At 40.0% G+C, this 20,531-nt stretch overlaps 1 protein-coding gene across 1 annotated transcript in view; it reads right to left on the bottom strand.

Annotated features, from left to right (window-relative positions):
- The window catches only part of LOC132398806 (transmembrane protein 114), a 93,176-nt gene extending 73,080 nt beyond the window's left edge, over window positions 1-20,096 (bottom strand). Inside the window, exons 1-3 of the mRNA XM_059978650.1 lie at window positions 19,913-20,096; window positions 19,624-19,704; window positions 6,158-6,295 (exon numbers count right to left, since the gene is read on the bottom strand). Of these exons, the coding sequence (XP_059834633.1) occupies window positions 6,158-6,295; window positions 19,624-19,704; window positions 19,913-20,096 (403 nt within the window). The remainder of the gene's footprint in view (window positions 1-6,157; window positions 6,296-19,623; window positions 19,705-19,912) is intronic.
- Between the last annotated feature and the right edge of the window lie 435 nt (window positions 20,097-20,531).

The raw sequence follows: 20,531 nt of genomic DNA, 5'->3' as shown, positions 1-20,531 counted from the left end.
ATTATGTCATGGTGATTGGCATGCTCAAATTAAATGAAACTGCACAGTTTTATTCCAGATTTTCAGAATTTAAACAGGGACTGGAAGGTTGGATGTGCTTTTTTCTCCAAAGTATGGATCAGAGGAGGGGTAGTTTTCCACATGGGCTCCTCAAGGAATTTATTACACCAAACATCCAAATGTAAAGCCCTATCAATCACACATCCCATTTTTTCTAATTGTCAACAAAGACTTCCTTCCTCTTCTCATTTGCACCCGTCCACAACTTCCAGTTTCCTGCCTGATTGCATCAGACCCCATCCTGACTAATTACCTGATCAGAGGCCCTCCATTGATCGGGTCAACCATGGATGTTGCTGTCCATATGATACACAAGCCAGTGTAGTACAACATGGAGGGCAAGCTGTCGCCCATGCAGCAGGCTCCCCATTTTCACACAGCTGATGAATCCAAAGGAACAGCAGAGACCAATACAGTTTGGCAGCAGCAGCATTTCAGGAGAAGACAGTCAGCATTGACCTCAATGTAGAACTGCCTTAGGGACTCCAGTCCTAGATTTTTCCTCAGGGTTTAATCCTGAAGCCCTCCCCATGAGTATAGCTGCAAGGAAGTAGAGGTCTTAAATCGGAGTTTTCCTTCTCCTAGGTGAGTTGCCAACCATGGCTGACAAGCCTCAACTGCCCAAAACAACTACAAAGTATTTTTAAGTCGCCAGTAACCCACCTTTGCTCTTTCTCCTCTCAGCAGAAACAGTTTTGCTGAGCCGCACGTGGAGGCCAGGAGTTGAACTTTGTTGTCAGAGAATACTTGAGATGCACGCCATTGGGAGCATTTAACAGGTAGTGGGAACTTGTCCCCATTACCACCTCTGGCTCTAACAACCTTAAGGAAACTTACCTGATTAACAATTTTCACCACTGTTTGATCACTGTTTGAAGCACTCTAATTTCCCAATTACTCTTTGTATCTCTATGAAACCAGAATTATTATAAAATCTGAGGAGAAAAGAATAATGATAGCCAAATAATTAGTCCATTTGTAGGATTGATTTTGGTCAGATTACTAGGAAGCACAATTTGAATTTACAGTGCAATTTTGACAAGAAAATCCAAGGCACATAAATTTGAAAAAATGAATTGTCTCCAAATCAAATATGTAGCTTTGGTTTGTAACTGTAAATGACCCAATATAAAGTGGTCAGATCTAGAATTCAAAAAGTTGCATGGGGGATTGGCATGTCCAAATTTTAAATTGTATCACTGGGCATTTGTATTAAAAAGTCTTAGCTATTGGATGGAGGAGGATAAAGTTTTGTCATGGAAAAATATAGAACAAGAGCTAGCACTAATAAGGTTGAAGGAATTATAGGTATGTCTACCAAAAAATGTGATTTGTATCACAGTCCAATTTTAACCCATATGCTACAAGTGTTTAGAGCAGCAGAAAAATTCTTAACATTTAAAAGCACATTGTGTAAATCTTCTCCATTATGGAACAATAATCATCTTCTATCTGGGGGAAAACCATTCACTAACAGAACTTGGGAGGATAAAGGTATTATTATTCTTCAAGATATTAATGGGGCAAGCACTATCCTTAGCTTCAAGAACTGGTATCTCGATATAATATTGATAAACTCTCCCTTTTCTTCTACTTTAAAGTAAGATCAGCTTGTAAAGCCTACGGGGTTCCCTGGGGATCAGATTTAAAGGACCATCCCATTTTAAGTTGGATACAGAGTGCTCCACGATGGATAGGGTCATATATCTATGATAAATTAAACTCCCAGAAAAATATGTGCCCACATCAGGAATGAAAGCCTGGGATAGGGACATATCTGAAGTGGGACAAGACTTAGACTGGGATGCGATTTGGGATAAAGCTGCCGGTGCTTCGAAAAACCCAAATCATCGGTATATATACTTGAAATTTTGTCATAGAACACAATTAACACTGAGAATTAGACATCAAAAGGGACTGGTTCCTGACCCATATTGCTCAATTTGCCCCCACGGAAACATTGGCTCTTTTATATATACTGTATTGAAATGTCCAGTGGTTTTTGGTTTGTGGGGGAAGGTTATCAGTACTCATACAGAACTAATGGGGGTACAATTACAATGGACCCCACTGTACATCTTCTAAATGATGACTCCCACCTTTCCCTTACGGAAAAAACATGCAAAGTCGGGCTGGCAGGCCTGACTGCAGCTAAGAGGATTGTAGCCCAGCGTTGGAAACCTCCCCATGATATTTCAAGTACTCACTGGTTTAGGAGCTTTTTGGGCATTTCTTAGCTGGAACTATCATCAGCAAGAGTAAACGATGCACGACCAAACACAATCTTAATGTGGGCAAATGTGATATCTAACTTAAAAGATCTTCTATTAAAATAGGAATGCTCTGTCTGTGTATGCACTACTATTCAGTTGGTTGGTGGAGGGGAGAGGGATGGGGGGGTGGAAGGGGGGAGGGGTGGAGAGGTGGGTGGGGATGAGGAAGAGGATGAGGGGTGGAAAATGGTTGGTGATGAACGTTGGGGGGTGGCTGGGTTAAACAGTCAAAATGTAATCAGCAACTGGTTGTATTGAATATAATTTGTTGGTGTTGCAATAAAAATTAGTGATAAAAAAAATACGTAGGTTCGGGAAGGGACCATCCTCAATTTAGTCAGAAGGCCTCCTTGCGTACAAATTAACTTCCTGGATGCATGCTGTTCCTGCACCAACAATCTATAATTCATTTGCATCCAAACTCTCTGAATAACAAGATGTAAAAATTGCTCACTTTAAGGATAAAACTTCTTGCTCACTTTTTGAAAAATATCCTTTCTTTCTAACAAATTAAGTACTCATATTTATATGCATACCTCAGTTCCTTTCCCAGTGACCTAATTTGTCTAGGTCCCTTTGCAACCCCTTTGCAATCTCTTTTAAGCACATTTTTTTTCAGTCGAAACTGATCGCTGATCCTTAGAACAGATATTTACAAACTGTCATCATAAAAGTAACCAACATATTTTTGTTTGCTATCCTTTCAGCAATCTTCTACCCATGCTAATATTTTTTTTCGACGTAATAGTAGTCCTTATTGTTCGGATGTTTGTACAAGAATATTTCACCCATGGAATACTTTATCAAACATGCTGAAAGTTTCAGATTTCTTCATAAACTAAATGACATTTTAATGAATCAAAAGAGAAGGTTGCTGAAGAGAGTGCAGTTGATGCCATCTAGCTAGTGTCCCACATAAATGGCGGAACTGAGGCCCATGAAATTAAAAGATCAGAAGTACAAATATGTTAATAATGGGTGTGCACAGTAAAATTTCCAAATTTACATATTACTTAAGCTTGGAAGTGTATTTAAGAGATTCAGATTGAGATGCATATATTTATCTACATCAAAGTGTTCCTTGCATTAACAACCTACACAATGCAAGGTTATGTTGGGGACAGCCTGCAAGTGTCACAACACATTCTGGCGCCAGGGGAATAGGAAGAGGAAGTTAAAAGTAAAAAAGACCTGGACAAGCTGGTTGAATGGGCAGAATAATGAGAAATAATATGCAATATAGAGCAGTGTGAATTGATGCACTATGACAGAAAGAATAAGTGGTAGTAGAGACAACTGTCATAGTGAAGAAGCTGAGAATCTTGGGTGTTACACATAAAAATACTTGTAAATGGAGCAATACTGTGAAAGTACATGCATAGGATATTGGGATTCAATACTCAAGGCAAAGTACAAAGGTTATCAAATCATGTTGAACATTGTGTATAAACAGCCCACAGCTGGTGTTTTGCATTTATTCTATGCTTAGAGATGCTACATAAAAGATGAACTAGAATAGTTCACTGGATGGGGGAATTTTAGAATATTTAGAATTGTGAAATTAGGTTGTTTTCCTTGATGAAAATTACATTGAAACGAGTGTTGACAGATGTCATGATTGATGTAAATTTGATCAACGTCATCAGATGTTCAAGGGTCAAGAGAGGTAAAGGGACAAGGGAGGTGGAAGGAAGCTTTTAATTTTTAACTTAGTAAATGGTTATGGAACTTATTGGCTTCAGGGAAGGTTGGAACAGAATTACACAGTAGCTTCAAAGGGAATTGGAAAGGCTCTTGAAGGGGCTCTGGAGAAGGAAAAGAGGAATGGAACTGATAGCTTTGCTCAAATAAAAGTCAGCATTAAATTGGTAGGTCAATTATCCTCCTATAACAATTCCATGAGTCCTAACAACACACACAAAATGCTGCAGGAACTCAGCAGGCCTGCATCTATGGAAAAGTGTGCAGTTGACATGTGCCTGGCCTGCTGAAGTATTCTAGCATTTTGTGTGCGTTGCTTGGATTTCCAACATCTGCAGATTTTCTCTTGTCCATGATACCTTAATTAACTTGGCTTCACGTGGTTGCTACAGGACAGTATAGAGGTAAGGTAAGGAACTCCATTATAGGCATATTGAGGACCTTGGGGTTTGGGTTGGTAGAGAGTGCCATGTTGGTTGGAATAGGGGAGACGCCATTTTTAAAGATGTTCCATCTCAACTCAATGGATAGAAATGGAACCAAAACAGCAAGCTCCCTAAACTGGATACCAGTAAGACTGGAAAAAACTATGAATTTTGAATGTTTCAAGATGGTTGAAGCATACAATGGGAGACATTTTATGACTTATATTATTGACTTTGTTGATTGTGCAGCAGGCTGATTGAGAAGACTCAACCAGAGATAATGGAAACTCTTCTTGAAGCCAGAAACACATCTTAGGAAAGGAAATGAAGTTAAAGGTTAAGTAGTCACATAGAAATACAGAGAGATCAAAGGCATCTTTTGCAGCAGAAGAGTGATGGTGATATTTTGGAAGGAGGTGGTAGGAATGCCCAAGGGAAAGGAGAATATTTTGGAGATTAGTTTTACCTTGCACAATTCAGTCAGGATGAAGACAGGGATGTGCTTGAGCCATGAAAAGGCATGGGATCAAGTAGTTAAAGAGAGATGAAATTCATAGCAAGGTAAAGGCAATCTGGAGATGGTCAAGGATTGGTTAATGTTGTAGCTGAATATTTGACCTGGCTAATAATGGCACAGAAAGGCTATTGTTCCTCATGCTTACATGAGCTGAGAGTGGGCAAAACAGAGAATAATAGTTTTGGAACTTTATTTGTAATGCAGTAAAAAAAAATGAATGTGTAATGTTTATTCTCCAGAAATAACCAAATGCTTTAGTGGAGGTGAATGAGGGCCCAATCTGGATGATGAATACTTAACCTCGCAATCCCTTAAATTGAAGAAGCAAAGAGGAAGCTAAATGAGAAAAAGAGGACAAAAGTGATAAGGGGACCAAAGTAAATGAACAAATTTTGAATAATGAACTCCAAAGGAAGGCAATTAATCATCTAAAAGTCCTGTTGTAAGATGTTTGATGCAGTTTTCTAAACACCTAAATACAAAAGATTTTAATTTAGAAGAAGGTACTGGACAGTGAGGACTACAATGAAGTGATCAGGGTTATTGTTTATTCCTCTTATGGTGCATCAGGCAGCAAGCTTGCTGTTTCTTTAGCACTTGCCTGTTTTTTATGAATTTGAGTTGCTAGCTGAACGCTCAACCCAGCACTGCAAGAAGCACGCCAGATTCAAACCCGGAACCACTCACCTCAAAGTCTGGTGGTGATGCTATTCCACCACCAGCCAGCTCTACTGCTATGTTCTCCATTAATGACAGAGCAAGTTTATATTTGTCTTTACTCTTGAACACAGGGGTACAGAGACTCCTGAAGTAGAAAGCTGAGAAGAGTGACTATAAACGTGAGTAGAAAAGATTTAGATTTAGTTTAGAATAGATTTAGAAGGGATAAGAAAATAGTGACTACAGAGGTCAGAATCCAAAGGATAAAGATATAGGATTAGTAAATGTGTTAGCCTCTGGTTTGTATATATTGTAGCACTGAATTTGTAATAAAGGTTTTTTTTTAAGAAAAGAAGATATAAGATTAGAGATCAAAAGGCTGTGGATTCACTCCATGCAAAGGCTGAGGTGGTTCTAAAGGAAAACCCCAGGCTTGAAGATGTGAGGGAGAAGTGGCATGGGGAGGAAATCACAAAATTAAATAAACCAAGTAAGGGATAGCAAGTTCAGATTAGTCTTACCTCCAAAAAGAAAGAGAATTCCAGTCAGTAGCAGTAAGGAATTGGCTCGAACTAAAATACTGATAAACCCAGCTATTCCACCAAAAATCATCAGGATGAGACTGAGCGGAAGCAGAATCACAAATGCTCCATGTAGGTCTGTAAGAAAAAGAAAAATCAGATCCACTTCAGCCAAAGAGAATAAGCAAACGACATTTCTGGAAATTAGGAAATATGCAAGTACTTTCAGTAATTATGGTTCCGTTACAAATTAAAGAACAATTCTGAATTTGGAGCACAAATTAAATAATCTTTAGTCAGAGACCAACTGTAAACAATTAATGTATAACAATTAAAGTAATGCACACAAAATTCTGGGTGAACTCTGCCTGTCAGGCAGCATCTATGGAGAAGAATAAGGAATCAGTGTGTCAAGCTGGGACCCTTCATCAAAATGACAGGAAGGTGAATTTGGTACCTTATGATGTTTAAGAACTTCTGAAGATCAAAAATAATCACACCACAGCATGTCCAGCATGGTGTAATATCCTCTTACACCTTTTAAGCTCACCATGTGAAATCTCCCAGACGTTAAGAAATTCCTGCCATTCTGCACACCAGTTAGAACTTTTCCAGAGTTGTCCTTCCGTTCCTTCTGTTGAAAATGGGGCCCTTTTCTCTTCTTTCTTGTGGTTCTCAGCCTTTCTCAAGCCTTCCAGTGCTTATTGAATTCTATTGTAATTTTGACATATTTTGGGGGAATCTGCATAACTGCTCTATCTTATGCTTGATGGATTTTTGTGTGCCAAGGGTGAATGGTTACTCTTTCGATGAAAACCCTGCTCTAATGATATCTTCAGTTGAGCAGAAAGCAACAGCAATTGTAGAAACTATAACATAAGAATAGAACTTCTCTGTTAAATTCCACTACATTTAAAGAATATAGCATGTAAATGAGTTAGATCATTTTATACTGGTATTATGTCATTGTATTGCTATCATTGCCATATTCAATATTTGTTTATAACAATTATAAAATACAAACCCAAATTGTTCACAACTCTAAGTACACAATCAGCATGGAGGTTGCACGTCAAACCCAGAAGAAAAAAGATTTGCTTTATTTGTCACATGTACATCAAAACATACAGTGCAATGAATCTCAGGGTTGTATATGATGACATATATGTACTCAGATAATAAATTTACTTTCAACTTTGAAACATTTGCTTCAAATCAAATTAGCTGGGATTGTGCTGGGCAAGTGTCGCCACACCTCCAGTGTCAACATAGCATGCCTGTGGTGAACTACATATACCTGTCTGGACACGCCCCCTGCTGACTGCTCCTATGGCTCCTCCCACAGACCCCTGTATAAAGGTGATCAAGGCCTGAGCCCGGCCTCTCAGTCTCCAGGCTGTAGTATGGTGTCACTCACTGCTTGTTCCTTCTTCCAGTCAATAAAAGCCGATATCTCGCCTTACGTCTCAGAGTGAGTTATTGATGGAGCATCAATGCCCACAGCTCATTAACCTCAATGTGTGTCTTTGGAGTGTGACAGGAACACCTTGGGGGCATGCCACACAATCACAGGGAGAACATACAAATTCCTTACAGACAGTGCTGGAAATCGAACCCCAATCTTACTGCAGGTGCTATAAAGCAATATACTAACCGCTACGCTACTGTGCCACTTCTTTACGATAGTTTAGACAAAGATGGGAAGGATAATACAATGGTATAATATATCAGTATAAAATGAACTAACCCACTTGCTACATTCCTTGTATGGGCCCTTTGTTTAACATAGTGCAAGTTAGCAGGGATGTGCCATTAATGGTTTCTGGTGTCTACAATTGTTCTCTGCTTTATTGCCAGCTTGAACATATCACTGGAACGGGTTTATTATAGTAAGGGTAGCCATTCACTCTTGGCACACAAAATTCTGTCAAACATGAGACAGAGCAGTTCTGTAGATTCACAAAAGTGGCATTAAAATTACAATTTAATTCAATAAATACAAAATTACAATACAGCCAACAAATTATTCCAGTTTCTCCTTCTAGTTTACCAAACCTGAATATAAAAATCAGCAAATCAACATCCAATAAGACTAATTCTGAATCCACCAATGCTGTAAGATATTTGACCTGTTACTCTTCAGCTAATATTACTCCTTTAACTGCGCTGTCGAATAAATGAATTCTTCAGAAAATGAATTGCTTTTGCCCTTCAGTTTGAACTTGACTCTATGATCCAATCAAGCAATCAACTCCAAATGCCAAAATAATTTGTGTTATGTATGGATTCCAATTGTTTTTCTTGTGCACGGAAAGCAAGTCCATGTTCACAAAGGAAATTAGGAATCTGATAACTGTTACATTATGCTTAAGGACATCTCTTTGGTGATGACATTCTGAGTGAGATTGCCATTTTACTATTTCTACCACTGTTCCTGCTGCCTGTGCATGCTGTGACAACACCATCTCATACTTCCAATGATGTGGATTTCTCTGATACTCCCATATGGATCAAACATCTATTTTTAAAATGAATACTTAAGGGAAAAAAAAGACAGAAAGGAGATAGAAAACAATAGACACTTTCAATAGATGTTAATTAAATAACGCAAAATGCTGGCAGAACTCGGCAGGCCAGACAGCATCTATGGGAGGAGGTAGTGACGACGTTTCGGGCCGAAACCCTTCATCAGGAGTGAAGTAACATGGGATGGTCGAGGGGGGGATAAGAAGTGGGGGGAGGGATAAAGTAGAGAGCTGGGAAGTGATAGGCTGGAGGGAAATGGGCTAGGGGGGAAGGTGGAGAATTATGGGAAATGAAAGAGAAAGAAAGGTAGGGCTGGGGGAAGAGATTATAGTGAGGGGGGGAAAGAGAGAGTAAGAGAACCAGTCTAAAATAATTAGCCTCCTTCCTGCCAGCATGAACATCCAACTCACTGATCTCCATTGATAACCCTGCCCCCAACCTTACCCCCTTATCTAAGACATCTTCAAGGTGCAGTGCCTTAAAAAGGCAGCCTCCACCATTAAGGATCTCCACGACCCAGGACATGCCCACTTCACACTGTTACAGTCAGGAAGGAGGTGCAGAAGGCTGAAGACAAACACTCAGCAATTTAGGAACACCTCCCTCCCCTCTGCCATCTGATTTCTGAATGGACAGTAAACCTATGAACACTACCTCACTACATTTTATTTTTGTTTTTTGCATGACTTATTTTAACTTATCTATTTTATATATACACACACTTAATGTAACTCAGCTTTTTTTGTTCTCTATATATATTTATCATATATTTCATTGTCCTGCTGCCACAAGGTTAACAAACTTCATTACATATGCCAGTGTGCTACATATATGCTACATATACCTGGTCTGGACGCGTCCCCCACCCCCCGACTCAGCTGACTGCTTCTGTGGCTCCTCCCACAGACCCCTGCATAAAAGCAATTGGAGGTACTGCTCCTCCCTCAGTCTCCGAGATGTTGTGTGGTGGTCTCTTACTGCTAATCGTGGTCTCTTGCAGCTAATAAAAGCCTATCGTTCGTCTCCTGTCTCCAAGAGTTATTGATGGTGCATCAGCCGGTGATATTAAACCTGATTCTGATTAAACCTGATTTGATTCTCCTTGGCAGCTCTATGCTGTATTTTTTCTCTTTGAACTGTTTCTTACTACAGCCTCTTTTTCCCTGGGATTGATGGGTCCACACAGGCCCAGATGTTTACTCATCCCCAGGTAACTCAAAAGAGATTGTGGGATGAGGGGAAAGTGGATCAGGATATGAAAGCTTATACCGTACCAGTCACCTACTGAGATAGTTGCATGTGTAATAGAAAGCACAAATCTCATCCAAGTTACACATCTAAAACAAGCAGAAGTGACATCTGCTAGTCTTTTGTTGCTGATGGCAATTGTTTGGGATTTCAACAAGAAATATAGGAGTTTTTTGACACTATCATATACTTATAAACTGTTATTATTGCCCATGTTAGTTTAGTTTAGTGTTTTTTTTCTCAATATATTTTTTTTTACATATTTTCAATTTTTTTTCTTTTGACGATTATTTTTGTTTTTTTTCATATATAGTTATATAGACTTGATTGATTAATGTACTTTTTTTGTTGATGTTTAATAGGATATTGTTATCTTATTACTAATGCAATTTCAAGTCTATTGTATTCATAACCTATTCATTATTATGTTGTTTTTTTATATGTATATGAAACTCAATAAAAAGATTGAAAAAGAAAAAGAAAAAAGAAATATTGATATTCATGCTTCCAGACGATATGCTTGCCGAGCATGGATGGCTGACAATAAAAGGAAGTTATGGGATATGCATTTATATGCTAAAGTAGTGATAAGCTTGGGAATGGTGACTGGAGCATATAAATGTTAGCTAGGCATCATGATTAATAGGCTGGAAGGAAATCTCACCACACAACCTGATCTCTGATCCACAAATGCAAAAAAAGATTCAGAGTTGGGATTGTTCCATGAGTTCATTTGCTTTGACTGTATCTTTGAAATCACTATACTTCTTTTGAGCACTACATTCGGGTTGTAATGGCTTAAGTACTGTTATAAGCATGTTAACCCCTTCCAACCAATGGATAGCTGTTTAGCTTCCTGGGCCCAAAACTCTTCTTCCTTCAACTCCTCTTATCAAGACACTTAGTGTTCACAGCTCTGCTAAAAACTCCAGATGTCTATCTTATTATTGTTCTGCCATACAATACTCTCAAAGCATCTAAAACAATATTGATCATTAACTTCTAATGCCAACTCTGTTTCTCTCTCCACAGATGCTGTCTGACCTGAGCAATGTTCCCAACACTTTCTGTTTTCTGATACTGTTGGGGTCCAGAGCCCGCCTTCCGGGTCTTGCTCCGGTCCGCAGACTCCGTACTCTGGGCCTTGCAGCCAGCCCTCCTGTCACACAGAGCCATTGGATCATCTTGGCTTAAGGAGGTACACCTGTTGCCTATTAGGGGGCAGGTGTTTATAAGGGGCTCGGGGACTGAGCCTAGTTGTGGGGTTGTCCTGCTCTGTACCTGAATCCTGATCTGCCCTGTTCTGTATATGCGTCATCTGGTTAGTCTTGTTCCCCTGCTTTCCTGTGCGCTGGTCCTACTGTTCTGCCTTATTTGCCTTGCTTGCACTGCCATGATGTCGGTTGCCTTTCCCAATTTACTGGTGTTTCACAGTATTCCTGCTGTTCACCCTGGATCCAGCTTCCTTCTGATCCCTTGCCTCTGTTGGGCAGGTCTGGCTGAACTGCTGCTGCCTGGTGGGAGTTCTACCCTTTCCACCTATTGCTCCCTAAGGGTTGTGCCCTGCACCTGCCCAGGTGTCTGAGACTGGCCTAGGCCTCTGTTTTCTGCCTGGGAGGCAGCCCTGCCTGGGATCCATGTGGCCCACCCTAAGGACTCCTACCCTTTCCTCCCCTTGTTTCCCATGGGTTGTGCCCTGCACCTGCCTAGGCCTCTGTGTTTCCAACTGGGAGCCGGCCCTGCCTGGGATCCATGCGGCCCACCATGAGGAATCCTCCTGCCCTGCCTTGCCCGAACTCTGGGATCCTCCTGCCTTACCCCCTCACATGCCATGGCATCCCCATCCTGTTCCACCCCTAGTACTTCAGTGTCTGCGTTCTGCATTTGGGTCCAATCCTGCCCCTGTTCCTGACAGATGCCAATCAAAGGCAATGAGCACCGTCTCAGGAGGTGCAGTCATGACTTTAACTGGCTGGTGTTAACTTCAAGTTGTTGGGAGCAATTTCCAAAATTACTCTCCACTGTAAAGCACCGATAGAATGTGGTTGGTACCAATATGATGTAATTGTTGTTTGAGATGTGGGTTACTTGTGTATCATCACTCCAGTGCAGATGTTCTAGATCAATCCAATTTTTCTGACTCTCCAAAGCTGTTGCTACTAACTGATGTTGCAGCAAAATACCAATTCGTTTTTTTTATTTTCTCAATTGGACATCCAGTATACAGTTCATTTTGTTTTTTGCTTGTGGTTGTCGTCTTCTAATAAGCTCACCTTTCCAAAGATTTCCCCACCACTGTTGTTATAAAAAAAAATCAATATCATTTCCACCAATATTTTACATGAATTACTTCTAGGAAGAATTTCCTGTTACTAGTCATTTGTTTAAATTAAAGGTCTTTTTAAAAAAAAATACTTCCCCTATACCATTTACAGACTTCTGTACCACTCTATTCCAGATAGTAACCTCACCCCACCCCCAGGCCATTTGTCTATTTGTCTTTGGTCACTGGCACTGAACCCATAAAAGAGTATTGACAATTGGTTGTACTCAGCTCTGTCACCTGTATTTATGTCAATACACTAAACATCAGGAAGGGAATAAAATTAATATTCTCTCACCAATGAACAGACAAATTTTGTATCTTATGACTCTCCACCGTACGTGGGTAATCAGATTCATGATTAAACCAGGACAGTCTGAACTTTAATAATCATGTGTTTCTTGAATTAATTTTTCATAATACAGCTCTGTATATCTGATGAACTGATAGCATCTATCCTGAAGTTTATGATCCAACTACACTTCTACAACCTGTGAAATCCTCACACTAATTCTCTTACAGTGTAGTTACTTAGCTATGTAACTCAATCAAATTGGTTGAGCTAATGACAAGGCTTGAAGGTAACTCATCGGAAAACAAGGCTCTTTAGAACTGTCTCATATATAACCTCAATGGTTCAATTACAAAACATAGAAAGCCTACAGCACAATACAAGCCCTTCGGCCCACAAAGCTGTGCTGAACATGTCCCTACCTTAGAACTACATAGGCTTTACCCATAGTCCTATTTTTCTAAGCTTCGTGTAGCCATCCAGGAGTCTCTTAAAAGACCCTATCATTTCCGCCTCCACAAAGATTCAATATTTTGTTCAGACAGGAGAAACTTTGTTCATGTTCGACTGCATTCAGCAAATATTGTTCAGTCCGGCAATAAACAAAAGAGTCTACTTAATTGGACATAAAAGTGCAAATTTTCATCAGTTCCCTGTCAGAGATATCTGACTAAGATATATGTAACTTGTCAGAAATAAAATTCCATGTTACCTTTTCCAAACAATGAGTAATAAACTACTGGAAGAATTTTCAGTGTCTCCACAAAATGTCATCTATCCACAGATAGCACCTGACTCAATGAACTCCTCCAGCAGTCTGTTGCTCCTGATTCCAGCATCTGCAGTCCCTTCCATCTCTGGATGATTTCATACTATGGACCATATGCAGGAAGGTGGAGTTACATTTGGTGTAGTCATGGTGGCATGATCTTGTGGTGTACCACTCTGTATTCTGTCTTCATTATTTTATTCTTGTTGACATTTAAATTCCACATTGATGTGTGCTAGTTATTTGGGCTTACAATGCAGTTATAAGCATGATTATGAACATGAATCAAGACTATCCTTTCCTCATAACTAAGATACAGATGAAATCAACATCATCCTGATGTATGAATAACATTCATCATTTTAACCATAAGAGGTAGCATAGGGTCAGATAGTGTTGAATCACTGTGGATAGATCTAAGAAATGGCAAGGGTAAAAAGACCCTGATGGGAGTTGTATACAGACCCCCAAACAGTAGTAAGGATGTGGTCTTAAAAAGTACAATGGGAGACAGAAAATGTATGATGAAAGGGCAATATTGTAATAGTCGGGAGAGAGGGGGGAATTCAATATACAGGTACGATTGGAAAAATGAGGTTGATGCTGGATCCCAAGAGGAGGAATTTCTGGAATGCCTTCGAGATGGCTTTTTTAGAGCAGCTCACGGTTGAGCCCACTAGGGGATCAGCTAATCTGGATTTGATGTAGTATAATGAACCGGAATTGATTAGAGAGCTTAAGGTAAAAGAACCCTTAGAGGAAGTGGTGATAATATGATCAAGTTCACCATGAAATTCAAGAAGGAGAAGCTAAATCAGATGTATCAGTATCACAGTGGAGTAAAGGGAATTACAGAGGCATGAGAGAGGGGTTGGCCAGAAATGATTGGAAAAGAACTTCGGCAGGGATGATGGCAAAGCAGCAATGCCTGGAATTTCTGGAAGAAATTTGGAAGGCACTGGATCCCAAAGAGGAAGGAATATTCTAAAGGCAAGATGACACAGCCATGACTAACAAGAGAAGACAAAGCCTACGTAAAAGCCAAAGAGAGGGCATATAATAGAGCAAAAAATTTAGTGGGAAGTTAAAGGATTGGGAGGCTTTTAAAAACCAACAGGAGGCAACTAAAAAGTCATTAAGACGGTAAAGTAGGAATGTAGAAGTATGCTAGCCAGTAATATTAAAGAAGATGCTAAAAAATTCTTCAGATACATAAAGTATAAAAGAGAGACAAAAATAGATATCAGACCGCTGGAAAACAATGCTGGAGAGTTAGTAATGAGGAACAATGAAATGACGAATGAATTGACTAAGAATTTTGTATTAGTTTTCACTGTGGAAGACACTAGCAGTATGCTGGAAATTCCAGGTGTCAGGGCCCATGAAGTGATTGAAGTTATCATTACTAGAGAGAAGGTACTTGGGAAACTGAAAGGTCTGAAGGTAGATAAGTCCACTGGACCAGATGGTGTACACATCAGGGTTCTGAAGAGGTGGCTGAAGAGATTGTGGAGGCATTAGTAATCACTTTCAAGAATCACTAGATTCTGGAATGGTTCCAGAAGACTGGGAAATTGCAAATGTCACTCCACTCCTTAAGAAAGAGAGGCAAAATGAAGGAAATTATAGGCCAGTTAGTCTGACCTCAGTGGTTGGGAAGATGTTGGAGTCAATTGTTAAGAATGTGTTTTGGGGTACTTAGATGCTCATGATAAAATAGGCAGTAGTCAGTATGCTTTCCTCAGGGGAAAATCTTGCCTGACAAATCTTTTGGAATTCTTTGAAGAAATAACAAGCAGGATAGACAAAGGAGAGACTGTTGATGTTGTGTTCTTGGATTTTCAGAAGACCTTTGACAAGGTGCCACACATGAGGCTGCTTAACAAGTTATGTGTCCATGGAAAGATTCCAGCATGGATAAAGCAGTGACTAATTAACAGAGGCAAAGAGTGGGAATAAAGGGAACCTTTTCTAGTTGGCTGCCATTGACAGTTGTTCCACAGGGGTCTGTGTTGGCACCAATTATTTTTACAATATATGTCAATGATTTGTATGACCCAATTGATAGCTTTCTTACAAAGTTTGTAGATGATACAAAGATAGGTGGAGGGCAAGTAGTTTTGAGGAAGTAGAGAAGCTACAGAAAGACTTAGACAAATTAGGAGCATGGGTAAAGAAGTAGCAAATGGGAATTATATGGTCATTTACTTTGGTAGAAGAAATGAAGTGTTGACCATTTTCTAAACGGAGAGAAAATACAAAAATCTGAGGTGCATAAAGAGACTTGGGAATCCTTGTGCAGCATTCCGTAAAGGTTAATTTGTAGGTGAGTCTGTGGTGAGGAAGGCAAATGCAACGTTACAATTCATTTTAAGAGGACTAGAATATAAAAACAAGGATGTGGTATTGAGACTTCATAAAGCACTGGTGAGGTCTCATTTGGGATATTGTGAACAGTTTTGGGCTCCTTCTCTTAATTAAGGATGTGCTGAAGCTGAGGAGGGTTCAAAGGAGGTTCAAGAAAATGATTCCAGGATAAACAGCTTGACATATGAAGAGCATTTGATAGCTCCGGGCCTGCATTCACTAGTATTCAGGGGAATGGGGAAAGACCCAATTGAAACCTATCAAATAGTGAAAGGCCCTGATAGAATGGATGTGGAGAAGATGTTTCCTTTTGTCGGAGAATCTAAGACCAGAGAACACAGTCTCCAAATTGAGGGGCATCCTTTTAGAGCACTGATGAGAAGGAGTTCATTTAGCCAGAGAGTAGTGAATCTGGGAAATTCGTTGCCATGGAGGCCAAGTCGTTATGTATATTTAAGGCAGAGGTTGATAGATTTTTGATTGGTCAGGGCATGAAGGGATATGCAGAGAAGGCAGCAGATAGGGGCTGAGATGAAAAATGGATCAGCCATGATGAAATGGCAGAGCAGACTTGATTGTCCCACCATTCAATTAGATCATGACAATCCTATGCCTTAAGTGCACTTTTCCACTGATTCCTTTAACTTTCTATGTCCAAAAATGTATTGATCTCAGCCTTGAATATACTAATTGACTGAGTGTTCACAGGGCAACAAGGTAAAAGAATTCCAAAGATTTACCAGTTATTTAAAGAAATGTATCTTTATCATGGACCTAACTGGGTAACACTCGTTCTGAGATAATAACTCATTCTCCTTTGAGTGGAAGTAGTCTTATTTCATCTACCTTGTCAATCCCTCCAGTGATCTTCATAATATACATGAAAAACATCAGAAATTCATTGTTGATTTGCCTGTAGAGGCAGTCCCCCAGGTTACCACAGGGTTTTATTCCCAAGAACTGTTAATAATCCAAACTAATCAATAGTCACAAATGAACAAAAACAGTGTGTGGCACGAGATCTCAGAAACTGGGCCATGAGCGAACATAGGTAAAACAGCCACCTGTAATCCTCAATGTCTCAGAGAGCGTGTAGGTGTGCCACTCAGTGCCCTCAGCTCAGGGAAGGTGAGAGTGCGGAGAGAAGCACATAGAACCATTCCCACTCAGCAAAGTGCATCTGCAGCCTCCCCTCCACAACTCCCCCCCCCCCACAAGCAAACATAAAATTCATCCTGCTGGTCCAAGCAGGGCTCCAGGCATGCAGCCTTGAAGGTACACCAATATTGATGGTCAGAGAAGAGAAGTTTTTGTTACCAATCCTCACTGATCAAGGTGTGTACTAATGAAGAAGTTGAGGATCCATTTGCAAAGGTAGGTACAGAGCCCAGGCCTTGAGGCTTGATGATAAATTGGAGGGGTTGATTTTGTTGAATGCTGTAGTTAATGAACAGCAGCCTGAAGATTCTCAGCCTGAAACATTGACTGTTTATTCTTTTCCATAGATGCTGCCTGACCTGCTAAGTCCTTCGAGCATTTTGTGTGTGTATCCTAACATATGTTTTTCCAATGTCCAGATGGTGCAGTGTGAAGAGCCAGAGAAATCACATCTGCTATTTACCTGTTGTGGCGGTAGGCAAGTTGGAGATGATCCAGGTCATCTTTGAGTTAGAAATTGATTTGTGCCATAACCAACCTCTCAAAGCAGTTCATTATGGCTTATGTAAATGGTACTGGATGCTAGTCAACATGGCAGATCACCCCACTTGTCTTGGGCACTGGTACAATAGATGCTTTTTTTGAAGTAGTTGGAAACCTCAAATCACTGAACCAACATTCTCTTCTTATAAAATCAGTTTTTGGACCTGTTGATGACCCGTAGTATCCTTGGATCGCTACAAGACTCAGCCCATTTAAGTTTTTCAGCTTCTCACAATTTAGATAATAGTGTGGTGCTCTGGTGGCATGGTCGACAGCTTGCCCCAGCATTCCTAATAGTGTTACTTATTGTTCTTGGTTTAAAAAGCATTCATGGTATACATGTTCAGTAGAATTATGGTGAGATGTTCAAGTTCACTGATTTTAGCTCGGGTTATACAGTTGTTCACTTGTGTGGTTGTGTGTCATCCTGATTGCAACTGGGTTGTGTAATAATCACCTCTCCCATCTGTATGTGACTGAGTTAGTTTGCACCGAGCTATGGCCCTCTGTCTGTTGTTGTACTGGTTGCAAAAAAAAAGGCAGTTGGGATAAATGACCTCTTCTCACCTGTCATCAAGCACCGAATGCTCACCATAATACTATGATTTACCTTTAGTAAAACGTGAATGGCCCTAAACTTTCTGCACATTAAGCTCCATTTGCAGAAGTTTTATGCAGTCATTTAAGCTCCTCATATTCCACTGTACCTCTCCTATCTATATACCACCTAATTTAGATATAAGTTCCTGTTTCTTCACCAGTGATTTGTAAATTTCTCATTATATGATCCATACAAATCCATAAGGACACCACTACCCAATTTGAAGACCTGAATTCAATCACTGTTTGAATTTGATCTTGTCAATTTGAGCGAGCATCCTTTATTCTAATACTCTCACCTCCTACCTCCTAACCAATTCCCTATTCTTATCAAAAGTCCATACAGCATTAATATGTTCTAATTTCTTATTTGGTATCTTTTGGAATGTCTTTGAAGTTATCAGTCCAAGAGACTTGTCAATCTTCAATCTCATTATGTCCTCTCTTACATTCTTACTATGTTATAATAAGATTAATGGCAGACTCTCATTATTTTCCCAAACACTGGAATCCTCAATTTTCCCATTCATTCCTCCCCTAGCTATTTTTAAAAATGAGGCCAGGTGAAGACAGAGTTATGAATAGATTTGCAGTTACCAATAAATGCTTGCAAGTATCAATATGTGTTCTGATGGGTGTCAGCAAATCTATTCATAACCATATTTCCAGGAGGTTCAATGGATGAGGTCCAAGACATTAACTGTTCTCTTTTCATGGGTGTTGCCTGACCTGCTGGATGTCACCAGAAAGTTTCTGCTTCCATTCCCAGATAGGCTGAAGAGCCTGTTTCAGTGCTCTAGTGTTCTGTGACTCTGTGCTGCGGATCTCCAACATCCACAGCTTTTGATTTCTGTTTTTTTTTTCTTAGGAGGTTAGATGTTAAGTATGTGCTTAAAATGGCACTGTTTGCCTGTTGGGGTAGTAGATTAGTCATTTCAAACTTAACTGATAATTCTGACCTCTTCTAATAACTTCACAAACCTACATGAGCTACTACATGATCTTTACTCTCACCATCAAACAAATTACTTCCTAAAATGCAAGTACATTTAAGGAAAGGGGATGATTACTGCTACCTGCATTTTTTCTTGGACCAGGTGACAAACTTAATTCATCAGAGGAGCCTGAGACATCATACAGTAGTCTAAGATAGATTATTCTTTTGTAGCAGGTTTAGTCTTTGGAGCCGTATGTTCTGCACGTCTGATGTCCAGTCCTCCAACACACACTGAAGTTGGAATATGTCATCCGCTCTATTATGCCACATTGCCAAATGTTAGCCTCCCAGTTTAAATAAGTCTTCACTCCAAATGACTGTTAAACAGCTAGTTTCCTTTCTTTTGTAATCTAATTTACTTCACTCAGTTCTCATGAGAACTGTTGGCAGTCTTCTCATGATGCTTCTTTCACATTCCCGGCTAGAACAAACTCAATCAAGTCAGGCTTGCTAACTTGTCGCTCACTTTTTTTTTACCCCGACAGCCTGAGGAAAGGATGCGAATACTTCTCAATTATTATTGCTTCGCGTTTAAAATTGTGGTTAATGGCATTCACGGCATTTAGTTAGAGCTGGAGGAGACGGGTTGCTCTGCGCAAGGTTTAACTAATCATGGTCACTGGAAGAGGTAAAAATAACTTACTTAAAATCTGTCTCTGCGAGGTTGTCAAGTTTGCCTTCCCTCTCCAGAACGGATTCATTAAATCGAAGCATTTACTTTCAACTGCAAGCAAAAAGACAAAACCCGCTGTAAAGTGAAACATAGATTTCTTTAAATAAGTAAAATTGTTATTCAAGAAAATTAATCAAAACTACGGTTTGACAGCCTTATGCATTATTAAAAATATCACATTACTGCATTGGAAGAGTCGTTGCTAATAACACAGACAGTCTAGCACGATAACCATGTTTGTGCTATTTAATGGTCTTACATTTGCAAGTTCTCCAAAGCCCAGAATGGGAGCTGAGGTGATGGGTAGAATTGGAAAATGTTTCCAGTTTTGAGGCATCGATTATGTACCAGAAATCTGTCCCAATTGCGACCACCAGAAACACAAAGCTTACTGCGCCGGTCAAAGCAACAAATGCTGAGAGAAACCTGAACGTTAACTTCATTATTAATGACCAGTCGCCGGGGTGACTAAACTCATAGACAACTCAAGGGCTTGTTGCACAGTCCAGAAAATCCAAAACGATGCTGTCTGCCACCCCTGGCCGTTTCGGCGCGAATACAGCGAATTCTCAGCGCTGAGTGCTCTTTGCGTGTATTTGCTTCGGCTATTCGCCACGCGATAGAGATGTCAGACGCATCTCCCTGAAACTGCTGAGGTGTGTGTGTGTGTGTGTGTGTGTGTGTGTGTGTGTGTGTGTGTGTGTGTGTGTGTGTGTGTGTGTGTGTGTGTGTGTGTGTGTGTGTGTGTGTGTGTGTGTGTGTGTGTGTGTGTATGCTCATTCCCTCACGAACAAAGCCCGGCAATCTAGCCCTGCATTTGCCTTTACCACCACTTAACGATGCCCTTGAATACGTTCCATTATGTAAGAACCTAACTC

The sequence above is a fragment of the Hypanus sabinus genome, chromosome 9 (assembly GCF_030144855.1).
Source record: "Hypanus sabinus isolate sHypSab1 chromosome 9, sHypSab1.hap1, whole genome shotgun sequence".
Lineage (NCBI taxonomy): Eukaryota > Metazoa > Chordata > Chondrichthyes > Myliobatiformes > Dasyatidae > Hypanus > Hypanus sabinus.
The sequence above is the reverse complement of the archived record's forward strand: the minus strand, read 5'-3'. Positions and strand labels throughout refer to the sequence as shown.